At 34.3% G+C, this 20166-nt stretch overlaps 1 protein-coding gene and 1 pseudogene across 2 annotated transcripts; one reads left to right on the top strand and one right to left on the bottom strand.

Annotated features, from left to right (window-relative positions):
- The first annotated feature begins 571 nt into the window (after positions 1–571).
- LOC120142722 (BAG family molecular chaperone regulator 4-like) lies at positions 572–2991 on the top strand. Of its 2 annotated transcripts, none has more exons than XM_039157235.1 (4): positions 572–853; positions 1311–1417; positions 1532–1678; positions 2599–2991. In XM_039157235.1, exons 2-4 carry the CDS (start codon positions 1337–1339, stop codon positions 2797–2799), a joined length of 429 nt encoding a protein of 142 aa, XP_039013166.1. In that variant the 5' UTR covers positions 572–853; positions 1311–1336; the 3' UTR covers positions 2800–2991. The 2 variants fall into 2 exon arrangements, with proteins under 2 accessions (XP_039013166.1, XP_039013165.1); XM_039157234.1 differs by lacking the exon at positions 572–853 and adding an exon at positions 879–1108.
- A 406-nt stretch (positions 2992–3397) lies between these two features.
- On the bottom strand, positions 3398–12671 carry LOC120142907 (annotated as a pseudogene).
- Positions 12672–20166: the final 7495 nt, after the last annotated feature.

The raw sequence follows: 20166 nt of genomic DNA, 5'->3' as shown, positions 1-20166 counted from the left end.
CTGGCCCTGTCCTGCCCTGAAATTATATACTATATAACCCACCCCTCGAGCCCCAAAATTTTAAAAAGAAATGCCCCTATAGGGTCGGGTGGGAATCCGTCGGGTTCGAGCATTTTGACAATCCCTACCCACCGTTAAAAACTTAATGCGTTTAATATCTAAACTTTCATTAAAAAGAACTTAACGTTAAGTTTTTAAAGAGTATTAAAATGAAACAAAAACTAAACGTTAGGTATGATTTTGAAAAAATTAAAAGTTTAAGTACTAAAGTGGATAAAAACTGATAGTTTAATTATTAAATACATAATTTACCCTATTTTTTAATCGAATACGGAACTTCATTATCTTGCAGTGTATAATTCAATAGACCACCCCCAAATATACTTAGATGGAGTTTTAAAACGACACCGTTGGAAACATTGGGCTGATGAAAACGGATTTTTGACGTTAGAACTGGGCCTAGTTTTACAGTCCCAGCCTTCTATCCTACTAACTTCCAATGCTTATTTATATATTCTTGCCGCCGTTGTCGTCATCTTCAATCGCGTAAATTGCAATTCTCTTATTATAATAGTCGATTTGCCTCCTCCCGTCTTATTGGGTAAATCAATAGTCAAATACTCCAAGCTTCTGTTGTTCCCAAATGAGAAATCCCAACACCAAAAGCGAAGAAACATCCCACTGTGAGGCAAGACCAGGAGGGATGCTGGTCCAGCGGAGAGACACCATGAAAGCGACGACGCTATTTATCAAAACCACGATCATGGACCTGCGTCGGCATCCTCTGGCGGGCCCACTCATGGCCCGGGCCAGCACCAGCTCCATGCCCCTGTCCCCGCCCATTCTGCTTTAGGTATTTTCCTTGTACCTTCTTGGTTCTTTACAGCAGCACATAGAGCCAAAAATTAAAAAATAAAAGTTATATACTTTTTCTATTTGGGATAATTAGTATATTCGTTTCGTGATGTATTCGCGTGTTAATTGTTCCTGCGGGATTTAATTGTAGCTTTTGTGATGTGGATAACGAATGAAGAGTAATTAGGGTTTTGTCGTTTGTTTTATGCCTTTCTTATGGGTCTCGGCGTTTCAACTCCTAAAGCACCTTCTGGTATTATTTGTTTTCATTCCTATTCCTTTTATTATGTTGGTAAACGGTTTTTAGGTTTGTGTGAACTTAAAAATTAGTTGTCGTTTGCTCCTATGATTATTTTGATTGTTTGATGGTTGTTTTCATCAACTTGGTAGAGAAATATTTAATTTCCTGTTATGAACTGTAATCTATCTACTATGCTTGGTATTTGGTAATCCAGCAAACAATGATAATAAGGTTGAAGAGATGAAGGAAAGTGAAGAAATGTCGAAGGCCTTTGAGGCGGTTGCTGGAGTCAGAAAAGAAGTCGACAAGCTGTCCGAAAGAGTGAGTTTCTCTGCGTGTTATACTCGTTAGTATGGAGTAACTTATGGGGAAGCCTTCTACTCCATCAATGCTTAAATTGAATTATCTCTATCTTTTCTGGGTTCTTTTGGATAGGTTGCTGCTTTAGAAGTGGTCGTGAACAGTGGGACAAAGGTTGCAAATGAGGAATTTGATGTATCGGCAGAGCTACTCATGAGGGAGCTGTTGAAATTGGACGGGATCGAGGCTGAGGGAGAAGCGAAGTTACAGAGGAAGGCCGAGGTTTGTATTGTAGGCACTGAGGTTTACTAAAATCTGTTCGTGGACAATTTTTGCATATTGCATCGTAGTTCTTTTGTTTCCGCTTATTAATTACATCGTTTGTGATATAAATAAACCTTAAACAATGCCTTGGAAGGTTTGAATTTAAACAGAGTTTTTGAGATTGATAAATTATAGTCCTTAGGGAGAGCATCGATTATTTGCTTATATTCCTTTATCTAAGGTTAGTTGTTTAACTGTATTAGCTGTTGTTGGAAAGGAGTTTGAAATGCTATGACCATTTAGAGTTCTTACCTATTTGAGGGGAATCAACTTGATCCTTACTCCGACTTATTTGGTTATTGGGATATGGATAGTGTAAGTCTCAACTTTTGAATTTTAATACCTGCCAAAGGCTATGCTACATGAGAAAAGAAATATAGAACTGCTGTTGTTTGATATTCTTCAAATTGCCAATGGAATATATCGAGTCCTCGGTTCCTTGTGGTATTCTCTTCTGGGATTTCCTTTTGTGGCCTCGATGTCATTTTTGCACCTCCTATAAGTAGAATACTGCTAGTTGTCCTTGGAATCCTTTTGTTGGTGGTGCTGGAACTTGCTACTTCCCATAATAATCAAGCACTGGCAAACCCGCTAGTTGAAGGATGTTTTTTGCTATAATCTTGTTCTCTATCATGTTAACCTTGACGTAAGAGTGTACTCATGGCAATATACTATTCATGCCTCAAGTCTAGCAGAGCATCATCTCTTGCTTTCTGCTAAAAGAGAAAAGGGTTTTATGCACTTTGTAGATTAGGCAATGTAGGGTGGAATTATGTTTCAAGCATTAGAAATTGCAAGCTTTGTATCTAGCCGATAAATTATTGTAGATGCTAAAGTACTCTATGCTGTTGTAACAACTAATTACACCCTTTGATCAGGTACGGCGTGTCCAAAACTTCCACGACACGCTCGACAAATTAAAGACGAGAAATTCAAATCCTTTTATCGACAAACATAATGCCGTAAAAGTCGCAACAAATTGGGAGACTTTCGACTCCGGGATGGGAAGCTTGACTGCCCCTCCGCCTACGTCGTCTTCAACAAATGTAACACGGGATTGGGAACGGTTTGATGATTAGTTCATATTTGCACTAGATGGAGACATTGACTGCCTCTCTATCCACGTCCTCTTGGATTTGATTAGTTAATATTTGCCTAAATTCTTGTGGAACATGATATATTAGGTTTCTTTGTAATAGTTTTGGTGCTACATTTATTTTTTTCAAGGCCAAGCGGAATTATCTTCTGCTTGAAAGACGTCTTGATTATTAAAAGGCTCGGATGTATTATTATACTATTCAATAATTGAACTGCTTAGGCAGGTACTTGGCCTTGAACAAGTGACTCGAGATGCTTGAACCTGGACTGATTAGGATCCCAAATGGTTTAAACCTCTAAAAGGAACTTAACTTATAAATAACCAAACTACATACCGAAAATTTGAATTTATTATATTCTCAAAATTACTTATATAGTACAAGCACTTAAAAGCTTAACTGAAACATACTATCAAACTTTATATATATATATATATATTTGTTTATCAATGGTAATATAAAACTACTGAATTCTTAACACAAAGCCCAGTGGAAATTTTTAATTAAGACTTTAAGAGTGGGTTTTCATATATAAAATTTATATTGTTTTTAAATATTAGTCAACATTGATGTGCTTTGGCTATTGAAGAATGAAGATTGGAAACATGATGAAGTACTGCTCAAAAGTCATGCATGATTCCAGCAATGAAAGCCACATGGGTGTTAAATCCCCAAAAGTGGGGTCAATCTGGTCATTTTGCTCAGGGTAAACCGTGACTTTAAGCAAGAAGAAAAACAGGTGAAAAGGACGAGCATTAACGTCTCTTTCGTACGGATTCACTAATATGCTGATATTACTAATGAAGCAGCTTTCTGGATACCCCATCACATTAACTTCAACAGTGAAGTACTGCACAAGGATATGGTTAGGGCTGATCATATCATAGGTGTGTGTATATATATAATCTTTATTTTTTTAATTAGTTGGGTGTATAAGTTGTAAATATTTGAAATATTTTTAATTATTTAATAATAAATATTTATATACATCTGTAAATATCGTACTCGAATTCAAAAATTCGAGGGATAATCATAATCTTTTAATCATTAAACTACGAGATCGCTTGATACGTGCTATGATAATCTTATTGATAAAATAGATACATAATTGAAAAATATATAAGAAAAGGTATTATAGTAAATATCCTAAAATTATAAAAGATTAATTATGCGATTGCTGCTAAATTAGATTATATTTTTTTTTATCTCGAACCTGAATTGATTTGATCAATCTTTTTTTTTAAAATTAACTTAAACTCGAGTTTTAAAAGAGATTTGACTTTATCAGATTAAAAACTACTTATTAGGTTTAGATCAGATGTCCATCTCTTAGATCTCTAGACATGGTCAAACTATCAGCCTAGCTGAATTTATGAACATAGACGTGGCTCTTTGGCAGCAACCGTGAACCACCACGGAGAATCATCCCACAACTGCTCTTTTAATAAAACATCCAACCCGAGTCTTTCTACTTTCTAGACCTTGTAACTTTTGTTGGTGGGTAGACTCGATGTGGAACAAGTGATGAGAATAATGAAACCAAGACATAAACGAAACATAAATGAGAAGACAGTTTTTGTCCGATCGCCTACCTGTTGTAGCCAACTGCATTTCCTGTGAAGAATCATCATTGTTACCCACCGAATGCTGCCCGAAAGCATTCCCATTACTATTGCAGCCCACGATTGCACCAATCCTGCGCCAAACAAAACTAAATAAAATCAAACGAGTTTCCCAAAAATGTATTCGTGGTTTAGGTTTATAAAAATTTAAGTATGCAAAAGGTTATCGATTATAAAATATTGTTCTGTTGAAATTTTCAGCTATTAAAAATTATAAAATAATCATTCAATTATTCATATGTTTTAAATTCGTTTTTTTCTGTTAGACATTGATGATCGGTCGTTTGAGATGAACGTTAACATATTGATCGTGATATAATAAATTTATATTTTAATGATGTCTACATATGAATGAGCATTAGACTCAAACTCGATGGGTTTCAGCTTGATTGAGTCAGGTTTTTTAAACAAATTTAAGTTTGGGTCATATTTAGGTTTAGGGTAAAAAATATTTTATCCAAACCAACCAAAAAAATAATGTAAATTTACCTTATACATTTAGGGATAATTACAATAATAACTCTTTATATATTATTATTTTTAATTAGATCCTTATTTTTATTGAATAAAAATACATTTTTTTATAAATATACTTCTATTTATTTCAGGTTGGAAAGGGTCTAGTTCATGTTTTATCTAAAAAAAAGGGTCAAGTTCAAGTCGAGTGAAGTCACCCCTAAATTCGAGTTCGATCGGGTTCCAGGTGGAAGATATATATTTTCATATCGAATCGGGTAAGGTTAACCGAAAACCTGACCCAACCCATGATCATCTCTATGTCTACATGCACCATTATTGTTTTCCAGTATTAACTTGACAACGTAATATAAACGGATACTCAATCCACAAAATACAGCTTTAATGATTATAAGATCAAATTTTATCATATCTCAGTCAACAGACCAACGTTTAGCTCAGACGACCATCAATCTTTTAACGGTAAAAGATGAATTTGAAATATATTAATATTTTTTATAATCATTTTAAAACTTTTAATAGTCGAATAATTCAATAAAGTAGGTTAATACTTGAGGGACTATTTGTGTCCTTAACTCAAAAATTTACAATCGGACCTGCTCCCGGAGTCATGCAAACGAGGCCTGTCATCATTCCCTGAACAGCTCCGATCACCGAAGGTTTCCCGAAGAAGATAACGTCGAGAGATGTCCAGACCAGAAGACTGGTCGCCGCACAAACGTTCGTGTTGAGCACTGCCATCGAAGCGTCGATATTCCCTTCATAAGGTGCTACGCCGTTCAATCCCGACCATCCCATCAATAATAAACCTGCACCCGCAAGCATCAGCAGAACATTGGTCGTGGAATCGTTCTCTGTCGCTCTTTAGTCTCGGTCCAACCTGTTTCGGTTTTTTACCGGTGTCGTAAAAGCCTCGAAATTTGATAAATAATACTACAAGCGAATAGACAATAGTTTGATTCATGTTTACCCAGTACGCCGCCGTGAGACTGGCGATGCCGGAGGAGAGGTAAATAACGTAGCCGCCGGAGTAATCAATAACACCCCAGTGATAGAGAAAGCCTCCTCCCCAAAGACTAAAAGTTCCGACCGTGTACGAAAATATAAGCCAAAGTGGCACGAAAGCCATCCAGGCCCTAATATCCATTCGGCCGAGGACTGAACCAGCTAGCAGAATAAGAGTGATGGCGGCGAAAGTGAATTGGAAATATACGAGTTAAGCCATGGGAAAGAAAGGCTCCGTCGTCTCGTGGCTGCGGTCGGAAACCCTGTTCCAGCTCTCGGGCACTTGGCTCGGCTGATAAGGTACTTTTGGCCTAGAGCCGGTGCACCTTTACCCCAGAAAGGGAGGAGCTCATCCCCGAAGGCCATACGGTAGCATAAAAGAACCCAACAAATGAGGACGGCGGCGAAGGCGTAAAGATCCATGAAGGCGGAGTTGACGGCCCATTTCTTCTTGACGATGCTTGCATAGAGGATTAAGAGTCCCGGCATGCTCTGAATTCCGACGATTGTGGAAGCTGTCATTTGCCATGCATTGTCTCCTTCGTTTAGCCATGGTGGCACAGATGGGGCGCTTTCGTTTGCCGTGTAGGCTATATCCATGGCTAAACCAAGAACGTGATCAGATGCATTGTGAGCAATATTCTTTTTCCTTTGTAAGTTCTTAGGAAGGTTCGTGTGAAAGAATTTTGTTTTATTTTTGCAATTCAACTTTCTTTTCGCTCTTAATTTGAGCATTACTTTTTAAATTTTTTTAATCTAATCATTGAATTTTAGAAAAAAATTTTGTTTGGTTCTTCAACGGTTAATCTCACTAACTTTGTGTTGATTTTACTTTTCTTTTATTAATTTTTTTGTTATATAGGTGTCAACTTAGATTTCGATCACTGCTCGTCGTGGTCATATAAGGATCATGCATTTCTTGGTTTCAATCTATTATTCTTACCACCATAATAACTTATTAGGAATACTTTTTTGAACAATACCAACTCAATTTCATTAATAAAAACAAATAAAGAAATTAGAATTACAACGCACCAATCGTAGAGAGAAAAGTAGGGATAAAATATTAAACTCAAAGAAGCGAATAGACACTAAGATCAAAGAAGATGTTGATGGACGAGTTGTGCTCGAAATTTGAACAGATATAAAGAAAAAAAATTATGTTTTATATGGATTCAAATTTTCACTTTTTAAAGTTGGGTCAGATTAATTTTTTTTTATAATTTTTGTATATTATCTAAATAAGCATAAACGTGCTAAAGAAAAGACATCCAACAAATATTTAAGATACCCTAAAAGCAAATATCCCATCTAATACAAAGCCTCCTATTTACATCATCTCTACTATCTATGACCCTACTAGTAAGCTTAACACAAACAATCTCTTTTATGACGTCTAAAATCATTTATTGCTTCTTAATATTACCCTAAAATCTTCTATTACTCTCCTCCCATACACAATAAATAAATGTATTCTTAATAATCTAAACTTTTTATATATCTTATTAGTTAATTCTTGGTAGATTATCATAGAAAATATAAAAAAATTTAAAATATGTAATCTAAACAGTTAAGATGAGTGATTATCGCCCATCGTCCCTCCTCGATCCATTCATATATTAAAATATATTATTATATTAATAATTATCTTAACTTTATACTATTAAATTGAATAAATTAATATTTATTTTAAATAGGTAATCTAAACAGTTAAGATGAGTGATTGTCGCCCATTGTCCCTCCTCGATCCATTCATATATTAAAATATATTATTATATTAAAAATTATCTTAACTTTATACTATTAAATTGAATAAATTAATATTAATTTTAAATAATTTTCTATTTAAAAATAATATGAAAAAACAATATATTAAACAAAATTGGTTGAATTAGATAATAAAATAAAATTTAAATTTTATCATGATATGGGTTAGGATCCACTTACACAAATGCAAACTCTTTAGTTTTACACATGAGTAAAAATAGATGGATTAGATTGACTTTTTTTCCAGTGAATATCTTCACGTTTCCTACTTTTAATCTTAGTCATCTATTTTCATTCATCAAACAGTTCTAAATCTGTGTAAAACTAAAAGACTTTTATATTTTGATAATTAAATTTTAGTTTAATACAAAAATAAGTGTCCAGATTATGTCTCGAAAAACGTTTTAGTACTTAAAGAATTTTTCGTTAAAAATTGATGCCTAACATTTTCTCAGTTAAATTTTTAAGTGTCTACCATTATATTTTCTAATTTTTTACTAATAAAAATATTATTTTTAAAAAAGAAAAAGAAAAAGAAAAAAATTTAAAAATTTAATTTATTTATAAAAAACTCAATTTTTCACTGAAATTATAAAAAACCTAAAAAATTAAAATTTCTCATTTTAACTCCATTATAACCGTCATCGGTTATCTTCGACAATCATCGTCATCACCGAATGATTGAGCTTTGATCGAAATTGCACGATTGTTCGAATGGTGGTGGCGATATGGCTTATGGAACTCGGAATCGGTTTGAATCGACGAAGAACGACAATGATCCGACGAACCTTTGAACGCTTCTCCACGGAAAAAGGTGACAAATTACGGCAAAAGGGAAAGGGGATCAACATCAGTGCTGATGACGGTGACAGTGACTGTCACGACTGACTGGCTAGCGGCTAGGGAAAGGGGAATGGAGAAGGTGGAAAATAGAAGGCAGGGGAGGGGAAATAGTTGTTTGTTTGTTTTATATAAATTCTTAAAATTATTAGAAATGTGTCACATGTCGCTTAACGAAGATTTTTAACGTCGGTTAACGGTCGGATACCTAAAATTGTAACGTTAAAAACATTAGACATTTATTTTTAGAGAAAAATTCATTAGACACTATAACATTTTTCGAGATATAGTTTTGACACTTGCTTTTGTATTAAGCCTTAAATTTTTAGTGTCATTTTAATTAAAAATTAAAATAATAATATTTTAATAATTTAATCGAGATTTAACGGTCTAGACTTATGTTTAAAAAGTGGACACAATGAAAAAGTTGAAAATTGTTCGAGAATTATTGTAGCTATAAAAAATTATATAAATTTTTAAAGATAAATTACACATTTAGTACTCTAATTATTAATTTTATTACATTTTGTTACCTAATTCTTGTTTTAAAACTATACGTAATGTTATGTTTTGGTCTCACTTTGCCCACACATCGTTGAAAAATTAATAGACCTACAAACGTTATATTTTTTTATTTCTTCAATGATGACACGACATTACCTTATGGTAGCACATCAATATCATTGTTAATTTTTTTAATAATGAGTGATCAAAATAAAATTAAAATTAAATGCTAAGTACGATTTAAAAATAAAAACAATTAAATAGTCAAAATAAAATAAAAATAATAGTTAGAGGAGTATGATTAATGTTGATGCTTTTCTATCATTTGTTGAATGATTTACAATGTTCATCAAAACTACCAAAAAAAAAGGAAGTTAACTGAATCACTTAACAAATCAAAATTATTTCAACATTTATCGTAGTTACGAGAACATTAGACAACTTTCTCAAAGATTAAGTTCCCCAAATTTTCACAACTTTTTTCATTAATTTTTTAATAGCCTATTACGATTACAAGGTAATACCTATTTATAATCTTTTTTAATTACTGACAACGAACATATATTCTACAGACATAAATATTTGAACCTATAATCTTTGAAGAAATTAACGTTCCCTTTAACTATTGAAATTAGACACCAAACATTGATTGATCGATTGATATTTAACATATTTATTTAACTATTGTTTCAGGTTAAACATTTAAAATGATAATATTAAAAACATTAATTATAAATATTAGCTGAAAAATTTAGATACATAAATATAAAAAATATATAATTTAAATAACTTTTTATACTAAACCAAAGTTATATATATCAATGGGTGTCCCTTGTTCCCATATGTAATGGAGTAAGGAGGAGGTAAGATAGTAGAATGCCTCTAACACTAGGTTGAGAGCAACTTCCGTAGGAGATCTCCAAATTATAAAATACCCTCCATGAGATTCGATCCCACGACCTCAAAATTAAGAACCTTGTGCTCTACCAACTGAGACCATCCAATAAATATATAATTGGATGGAGGACTGAAATTACGATATATCATCAGTCCTATCACCGACTGATAACAAAAAAGATTCGAAATGTCTCCACAAATTAAATTAAACACAACTTGGAGTAATACAAGGAAAGGTTGAACAGATGAGACGCTTGGGGGGTACCACATTATTAAGACATCCGCATCTTTTGTGTGAGTATATTATCGAATAGTTATTTTTTATAAATAAATTTAAAACTAAAATATACAAATGATTCTCGATTATATGTTATTACTTTTGTAAGTCTCTCATGACTTATAAAATTTATGAAATGGTCATTTGATGTTATTTTATTGAATCATTTGACTACTAAAAGTCATAAAATTGTCATATGACTATCCATGTGTTCCAAATTCGTCATTTTCTATTAAAAAATTAATGGTAGCATGAGCTGGATGGTTACATGATGATTATGATATGATAAAATATAATCCCAAAATCTCAAACGACTATTGTATTGAACTCAACATATTAACGTTTAGCTAGACTAGTATCATTTTTTTTAATAAAAAATGACGAATTTGAAATACATGAATAATCAGATGACCATGTTGTAACTGTAATTATCGAGAGACTCAATAGAGTAACACCATATAATTGAGGGACTATTTTGTAATTTTTAACAGTTGAGGAACTTAACGCAATACCCTATAATTGAGGGACTATTTATGTATTTTACCATAAGTTTAAATTGAAAACGATTTTGTTGTGTTAATTATATTTGTAAAAAGTAGACTATAAATTTTAGAATAAACTCATGAGTATTATTTTGATTATACACTACTTTGTTCGAAGTTCAAATTATATATTTATAGAACTAAAGAGTAAATATAATATAAAAACTTTTATTTGAACAATTTTAAAACTCACAATTTTTTTTAAATAGAAAGAAAACATAAGCCAAAGAATAATGTCACGGGGCTAGACTGCTGCTAGCAAGCTCGTGCGGACTTAGACGTTTTCAAGTTCGAAAATCGACTAAGTAACCCAAACCTTCACTAAGCAAGAAAGTTAGAACGTTGCAAAAACAAAAGAAATGGTGAAAGATAATGGGATGGGCGTACAAAGGAAAAAAGAGAGAGTTTTGAGTGAATGCTAACTTGTATTCCTCAATCTGAAGTGTGTAAATGAGGTGAGGGTGAGCCTTCTTTTATAGTTGGAGCCCCTTACAATCAACGGTTAAGATTAGAATACATCAACGTTCAAGATGAGAGCCATACTTTATCTACAAGCTAAAAACAAGGGATAATTTGTAGGAATTATTTCTAAGATAATTTCAAATAATTATCATGCCTTATCACACTCCAAGGTGGATGAGCCACCTCTCCCGGGTCTTCTAGAAGGCCCAAAACGTGACAAAGATAGTCTCTAGCATCATTGAACGAATTGGGCTCAGTTATGGGCTGACGGTCCGTGATATTCTCCCCCACTAGTTCTAGCGACGCCCTCGTTGTGCGGCTAGAGTGAAACTGGTATATTTTATCTCGGAATTGCCATAGGACTTTGGAAGGTTCCCAACTTCTCTCACTCTCGGGAAGTCCCTTCCACCGAACAAGGTATTTATACCTTTGTCGTTATCTCACTCGATGAATGGATCTCTTAGCGTGGATGGCTTATATTTCTTTCTCGTAAGTCCCAACTGGCACTCGGTGTGACTTGCCTCGATCTAGCTCCTCCTCATCCTGATGGTACGGCTTCAACAAACTCACATAGAACACATGATGAGCTCGGATGATCGAAGGCAACTCCAATCTGAAGGCCATAGAGCCTACCCGCTTCACAACTTTAAACGACCCCTTGTATCTTCGCACAAGCCCTTTGTGATATGGGTTGCACAAGATCCTACTTAATTTGGCAAGGACTAGGTCGTCAACCTAAAAATTTACATTCTGACACTTTCAATCCGCCCACTTCTTGGTTCACTTCGCTAATTCATGTTGTTCTTGCCATTTCTTGGCAAATTGGTATGCTGTTGGATTTGACCCCTTTTACCCGATCACAACTGTATTTGGTGTGAGTGGCTGCTGCCCGATAACAATCTCAAATGGACTATGATTTTTCGCTTCACTCCTCTGCAAATTGTAGGAAAACTGAGCTATATCCAACAATTTTGACCAGTCACGTTATGTGGCACTCACATAGTGCCTCAAGTAAATCTCTACGAGTGCATTCACTGTCTCGGTCTACCCATCAGTCTGTGGATGAACACTCGTCGAGAAGTTCAAGCTTGACCCCATCAACTTGAACAACTCCTTCCAGAACCTCTCAGTAAACCTCGTGTCCCGATCACTGATAATTATCTTTGGGACACCCTAATATTTCACCACGTACTTGAGAAATAGATGGACTACCTCCTCGGCTGGGCATACTTTGGATGCTGGAATAAAGGTTTCATACTTGGAAAATCTATCAACCACGACCAAGATGCTAGAAAAGCCATCGAAAATAGGCAAACCGACAATGAAATCCATGGAAAGGCTTTCCTATGGTCTTTCGAGGATTGACAGAGACTGCAACAACCCAGCTGGTCTCCTCTGCTTTACCTTGTCTTGTTGGCACACAAGATAAGTCTTCACATAGGAATCAACATCATTGCCCATGTGCGACCAATAAAGTGTTCCACTATCAAGGCCAAAGTTTGGTTGATCCCCGAATGTCCCATCCACTTGGAATCATGACATTCCTTCATGAGCTCCTTTCGTAATCCTTCAAATTGTGGCACATAGAGGTGGTGCCCTCGAGCATACAACAAGCCTCCATCGAGCTAAAACTTTTGAGTATTGCCCACATTGGCAAGCTCAATCAATAAAATGACCATCGAATCATGTGATAACTATTCTTTGATGCGCTTTCATATCCGTCCCGTTGGCAAACTCACAAGCTCCATGTCATACATTCGACTTAAGGCATCAGCCACATAATTCATTTTCCTTGGTTTGTGCTCCAAGGAGCCTACTTCGGTGACAACTTCTTCTGGGTTAAGAAGTAATTATTGGCAACATTGTCTGTAAACACCATGAACTTAAACCCAAGCAAATAATGTCGCCATGTGCGTAAACAGTGCACAACTGCAGTTATCTATTTCTCATGAACCATGTATCTCCTTTCAGTCTCATTGAGCTTTCGGCTTTCATAAGCAATCAGATACTCTTCTTGCATCAGGACCCACCAATAGCAACGTCGGATACATTGGTGAATACCTCAAATGGCTTGGTGTGATCTGGCAACACCAAAACTGGCTTGCTTACCATAACAAACTTGATTTCGTCAAAGACACTTTGACACTTCGGGCCCCAATCCCACACCTTATATTTCTTCAATAACTCGATGAATGGGGCGTCGATTTTTTAGTAACCCTTGACAAACCTCCGGTAATAGTTGGCCAACCCTAGGAATGACATCAGCTCCGTCACCTTAGTTGGAACCTCTTATTCATCAATGACTCGAATTTTATCCCTATCAATCTATATCTTACCACCTCCAACAATATGGCCAAGGAAATGAACCTCGTTTTTTGGCAAATGACCAATTCTCTTTTTTAACAAAGAGCACATTCTCTCGCAAAACTAGGAACACTTGCCTCAAGTGTTCAACATGCTCCTCCAATGTCTTTTTATCGATAACGATGTTGTAACATCCTCAATACCGGGTTAGTGATCAAATTGTAAAGTTTCAGAATTTGATGACTAAAGTAGAAGAATGAAATAATTCAATGATTATTTGAATATATATTGAAGGTTATTTAGTAATTATTAAAGGAAATTAAGGGTTAAATGGTCATTTGATCATTCAAGGAATGATATACACGTGAAAAGGGGAGAGAACTCTCCAGAGTGCTCTTCTCCTTTCTTCTTCTTCATACTTGGGGGAGCAAGCCAAAGGTAAGTTTCTTTGTTTGTAAATGAATTGTTGATTTTAAGGTTGGGTTTTGATTATTAGATGATAACTAAGCTTAAGGAAAGCTTAAATCATCTTAAAAACAAAGGATGGAGGGGTTAAGAGAGATTAAAGATTTGGAGTTTTTATATGAAATTTTGGAAAGGAATTGATAAGTAGAATTTGAAGTTAAATTTGACTTGTCAATAGTTAAATTAAGAGATTTGGAGTGATATAATTGGATTTAGAACATATTAAAAATTTGGTATGATTTTTGAATCTCATATGGAAGATAGGATTTTGAGGTTTAAGATGAAATAAATGAATATATATTGGGTTAAGTATGTGTACTAGAGTTAAGAATGAAAAGGGGATGATATATGAAGTGTTTGAGAGGAAATGAAGTAATTTTCGGGTTGAAAATATGATTTCTGGGCAAGGGGAATCGGTACCCATTCAAGGGAACCGATACCCCTTCAAACGACAGAATTCCAGAATGTCTTGAGGGAATCGATACCCCCATGGTAGGGAACCGATTCCCCCTAAAGAAAAATGTTAATATTGGTTTAATAAGTTCGTTTAAGTTGCTAGTATTCAATTACAAGTGTAGGTATCTAATGATTACCTCGAAATGTACATTTATGTAGATTCTACGCATAAAGAATTCCGGAACGTTTGGCAAGTAAGATCGATCAAGGGGAAAGATAAGAGATTGGAATTGACTAGTGAGACCAGGTGAGTGCATATTAATTAGTTTATGGTGCTAAATGGAAACAGGACTTGCGACAAGTCTATTTCCTCTGTTAGAATGCATGAATATATGATTATACGTATATGAATGACATGAATTGTATGTATGCATGATTATATGTGTTAACATGCTTTTGAATGTAATGTTACGAGAAGTATGTGCTATGTAATGTATATATGAACATGTGAACTGAACTATGTGACTGCATGAGAAAGATATGAGCCATACGACATGATATATGTGAACATGAGAAAACAAAGTATAAGATATGAACTATGTGATCCTATGAGAATATGAAAAGAAGCTATGTGACTACATGTATGTGAAAGAAGCTATGAGCTTATATGGCATGTGATATGAAAGTGTATATGTGAAATGATATGAAATATATATGTGAAAACAAGTATATGTTATGAGATAAGATCTATGTGATTACATGTAACATATGATTAGATATATGTTTACACGTACATGTGATACGTGACTGAAAAGAAAAGCTATGTGGTTATAAGAGAAAGATATGAATAAGTAATGTGAACTGTTATAAATGATAATGCCCATGTTATGTGATATGAGAGCTAGGGGTATAGTTGGCATGCCAAGGGTCGAGGGTTTACCTATGTTCTTCGGGACATATGGACTGTTTACCTATGTTCTTCGGGACATATGGACTGTTTACCTATGTTCTTCGGAACATACGGACTGTTTACCTATGTCCTTCGGGACATATGGACTGATTACCTAGGTTCTTCGGAATCTATGGACTGGTCCTTCGGGACATTGATCGAGCTGTGGTGACAGCATATGTGTGCACAACCTCAATGTACTCACATACCTTAAGTTCTCACTAGTGTATGGGCTAATAAAGTGATTAAATAAGCATACTGAATGTGATATGTATACGATGGGGTTATAAGTGGTTTGAAATGTGTTACGTGAACCATATGATGTTGTGTGTGTATAGTGTTTGATTGAAAAGGTTAACAATAAAAGTATGTGATTACATGATAAACTGTTAATGATGAATTATGTGTCTGTATGTATTTACTGTAATTAATTTGATATGATTTTATATGATACGAAGAATGCATGGAATTGGTATAACATGATAGAACAGAACATGCATGTATTGATATATGTTATGAAGTGCATTGTAAGTCGTTATGCCTCACTAAGTCTTCGACTTAGCGTGTGATTGTTTCACACGTAGGTTTCGAGAAGAGGAAAGGGTAATGCGGAGCAAGACAGGTCAGTTTTCCTTACCAAATGTCAGATCAGAAAATGTATGTACTGTTTACAGAGTGTAGTTGGCATGTAGTCTAAAGATATAAATGGTATGAACTCTGATATCTGTTGTAAACGTTTTGAAATAATTTAAATGTTATCAAAGTTTTTAAATTACCCACTATTTTATACGAATGAATGTTTAAAAAGTCAATGTGACACTTCGGACTCGTATCCGGGTCGGATACGGGTTGGGGGTGTTACATTTAATGGTATCAGAGCTAAGGTTTAGCCGATTCTCGGCATAAACCGAAGTCCAAAGTGTCATAAAAGGTGTACATGCCAACATAGATTGAAAAATTTCTGATCTGATTGTGTAAGGAGTATGTTGTCTTGCTAATAGAATAAGAATAGTTTAATACAGTAGAAATCCGATCGTGATAATTTCAAAGTAAGTGAAAGGTGATATTCCTGATTGTGATAGCTATTCACTTGCCCTGGCCAGGCAGGATGAAGAGTGGACACCTCAAGAAATGCCTAGTAAGATCAAAAGTTGATTTCAGAAAGCTGAAATCATATCTGAATAATGATAGAAAGTTTTCATCGTTTGGAATCGGAAAAACGATATAGAGTTATTATGTGGATAAGATAGAATATGGTGAACGGGTGTCACCATAAGAATGTTAAAAAGATCTAAGGATGTGATGAGTACGTATAGAAGAACTTAAGGATAAGTGCATCAGTGACAAGTGTATAAGATGTATAAAGTCAGAGTTTATGAGTTTGAAACGAAGTGATAGTATTGTGCATAAACAAGAGTATGTTTATGATAAGGGTTTGCAGTTTAGATGGAAAGAGTTAGCGTTGGCTAACTAGAGTATGTAAAAATGTACTGGATTATAAGATTATAAGATATTGTCAGGATATGATAACCAGATCTGCAATGGATCTGGATATAGTTGCATATTTGGATTATAGTAATGTGGTATAGTAAAGGAAAAGGAAGTAAGAATTTGTATATTTAAGTAAAGCTGAGGATTGATAAGAAGAGTTTGAGAATGTGTATATCGATGATCAGATTATAGGACACAGGAAGTCAGAATGTTGAGTTTGAGTAAAAGAAATTTCAGGATGTATGAGAATAGAAGTGAAATTGATAAGTTGAGTAAGCGAATGTTAAGATAATTTAGATTGGAAAGAATGTATATGATTGGTATAAGAGGGCTTGTGCCCTAGACTGACCAAAGTTATTATCTAGCTGTCAGAGTAAAGGTGCTAGAGTTATAAGATTGGAGGAAAGATAAAGTTGAGTTAATTGATTATGATATGAATTTGAATATAATTGTATATTCTGAGCAGATAGCTATAATGTAGAAACAGAGATAAGTATTTGCATGGAACCTTCAGGAAGGAAAATACAAGTATAAGAAATGAAAGGGATTGATTTAAAAGAATCAGATACGATAAATATGGAAGTACAGAGGACAGTTTTGATATAGAGTGATGAGATGAATGTTATTGTCAACGTGATGAGTGACAATATATGGAATTTTAGAAAGGTCAAAGGAAAAATGCATAATCGAATGAGAGAAAAGACAACAATGGATTGGTATTACTGGTTATTGCTTATATGATAAACAACAGAAGATGAAGGTATAAACAAAAAGATAGTCGAAAAACTATGGGATTGAAAAGTAAGTTTCTGATGATGACAAGAAAGAGTAAGTCAGGGAAGCAACATAAGAACATTAGAAGATATGTTCCTATTAAGATGTGCAGTGAAAATTCGAGGACGAATTTTCTTATAAGGAGGGGAGATTTGTAACATCCTCAATACCGGGTTAGTGATCAAATTGTAAAGTTTCAGAATTTGATGACTAAAGTAGAAGAATGAAATAATTCAATGATTATTTGAATATATATTGAAGGTTATTTAGTAATTATTAAAGGAAATTAAGGGTTAAATGGTCATTTGATCATTCAAGGAATGATATACACGTGAAAAGGGGAGAGAACTCTCCAGAGTGCTCTTCTCCTTTCTTCTTCTTCATACGTGGGGAGTAAGCCAAAGGTAAGTTTCTTTGTTTGTAAATGAATTGTTGATTTTAAGGTTGGGTTTTTTATTAGATGATAATTAAGCTTAAGGAAAGCTTAAATCATCTTAAAAACAAAGGATGGAGGGGTTAAGAGAGATTAAAGATTTGGAGTTTTTATATGAAATTTTGGAAAGGAATTGATAAGTAGAATTTGAAGTTAAATTTGACTTGTCAATAGTTAAATTAAGAGATTTGGAGTGATATAATTGGATTTAGAACATATTGAAAATTTGGTATGATTTTTGAATCTCATATGGAAGATAGGATTTTGAGGTTTAAGATGAAATAATGAATATAGATTGGGTTAAGTATGTGTACTAGAGTTAAGAATGAAAGGGGATGATATATGAAGTGTTTGAGAGGAAATGAAGTAATTTTCGGGTTGAAAATATGATTTCTGGGCAAGGGGAATCGGTACCCATTCAAGGGGAACCGATACCCCTTCAAACGACAGAATTCCAGAATGTCTTGAGGGAATCGATACCCCCATGGTAGGGAACCGATTCCCCCTAAAGAAAAATGTTAATATTGGTTTAATAAGTTCGTTTAAGTTGCTAGTATTCAATTACAAGGTGTAGGTATCTAATGATTACCTCGAAATGTACATTTATGTAGATTCTACGCATAAAGAATTCCGGAACGTTTGGCAAGTAAGATCGATCAAGGGGAAAGATAAGAGATTGGAATTGACTAGTGAGACCAGGTGAGTGCATATTAATTAGTTTATGGTGCTAAATGAAACAGGACTTGCGACAAGTCTATTTCCTCTGTTAGAATGCATGAATATATGATTATACGTATATGAATGACATGAATTGTATGTATGCATGATTATATGTGTTAACATGCTTTTGAATGTAATGTTACGAGAAGTATGTGCTATGTAATGTATATATATGAACATATGTGAAACTGAACTATGTGACTGCATGAGAAAGATATGAGCCATACGACATGATATATGTGAACATGAGAAAACAAAGTATAAGATATGAACTATGTGATCCTATGAGAATATGAAAAGAAGCTATGTGACTACATGTATATGTGAAAGAAGCTATGAGCTTATATGACATGTGATATGAAAGTGTATATGTGAAATGATATGAAATATATATGTGAAAACAAGTATATGTTATGAGATAAGATCTATGTGATTACATGTAACATATGATATTAGATATATGTTTACACGTACATGTGATACGTGACTGAAAAGAAAAGCTATGTGGTTATAAGAGAAAGAATATGAATAAGTAATGTGAACTGTTATAAATGATAATGCCCATGTTATGTGATATGAGAGCTAGGGGTATAGTTGGCATGCCAAGGGTCGAGGGTTTACCTATGTTCTTCGGGACATATGGACTGTTTACCTATGTTCTTCGGGACATATGGACTGTTTACCTATGTTCTTCGGAACATACGGACTGTTTACCTATGTCCTTCGGGACATATGGACTGATTACCTAGGTTCTTCGGAATCTATGGACTGGTCCTTCGGGACATTGATCGAGCTGTGGTGACAGCATATGTGTGCACAACCTCAATGTACTCACATACCTTAAGTTCTCACTAGTGTACATGGGCTAATAAAGTGATTAAACAAGCATACTGAATGTGATATGTATACGATGGGGTTATAAGTGGTTTGAAATGTGTTACGTGAACCATATGATGTTGTGTGTGTATAGTGTTTGATTGAAAAGGTTAACAATAAAAGTATGTGATTACATGATAAACTGTTAATGATGAATTATGTGTCTGTATGTATTTACTGTAATTAATCTGATATGATTTTATATGATACGAAGAATGCATGGAATTGGTATAACATGATAGAACAGAACATGCATGTATTGATATATGTTATGAAGTGCATTGTAAGTCGTTATGCCTCACTAAGTCTTCGACTTAGCGTGTGATTGTTTCACACGTAGGTTTCGAGAAGAGGAAAGGGTAATGCGGAGCAAGACAGGTCAGTTTTCCTTACCAAATGTCAGATCAGAAAATGTATGTACTGTTTACAGAGTGTAGTTGGCATGTAGTCTAAAGATATAAATGGTATGAACTCTGATATCTGTTGTAAACGTTTTGAAATAATTTAAATGTTATCAAAGTTTTTAAATTACCCACTATTTTATACGA

The sequence above is a fragment of the Hibiscus syriacus genome, unplaced genomic scaffold (genome assembly GCF_006381635.1).
Source record: "Hibiscus syriacus cultivar Baekdansim isolate YM2019G1 unplaced genomic scaffold, ASM638163v2 tig00110831_pilon, whole genome shotgun sequence".
Taxonomy (NCBI): Eukaryota; Viridiplantae; Streptophyta; class Magnoliopsida; order Malvales; family Malvaceae; genus Hibiscus; species Hibiscus syriacus.
Note: the sequence above shows the minus strand (reverse complement) of the source record. Positions and strands in the feature narration are given on the sequence as shown.

What these genes read in the sequence shown, in the direction of transcription:
- LOC120142722 (XM_039157234.1), top strand. Translation starts at nt 1,072, where the DNA reads ATGGGTCTCGGCGTTTCAACTCCTAAAGCACCTTCTG. An exon ending in TCGACAAGCTGTCCGAAAGA is followed by an intron (nt 1,418 to 1,531) that starts GTGAGTTTCTCT and finishes TCTTTTGGATAG; the next exon opens with GTTGCTGCTTTAGAAGTGGT. An exon ending in AGTTACAGAGGAAGGCCGAG is followed by an intron (nt 1,679 to 2,598) that starts GTTTGTATTGTA and finishes CCCTTTGATCAG; the next exon opens with GTACGGCGTGTCCAAAACTT.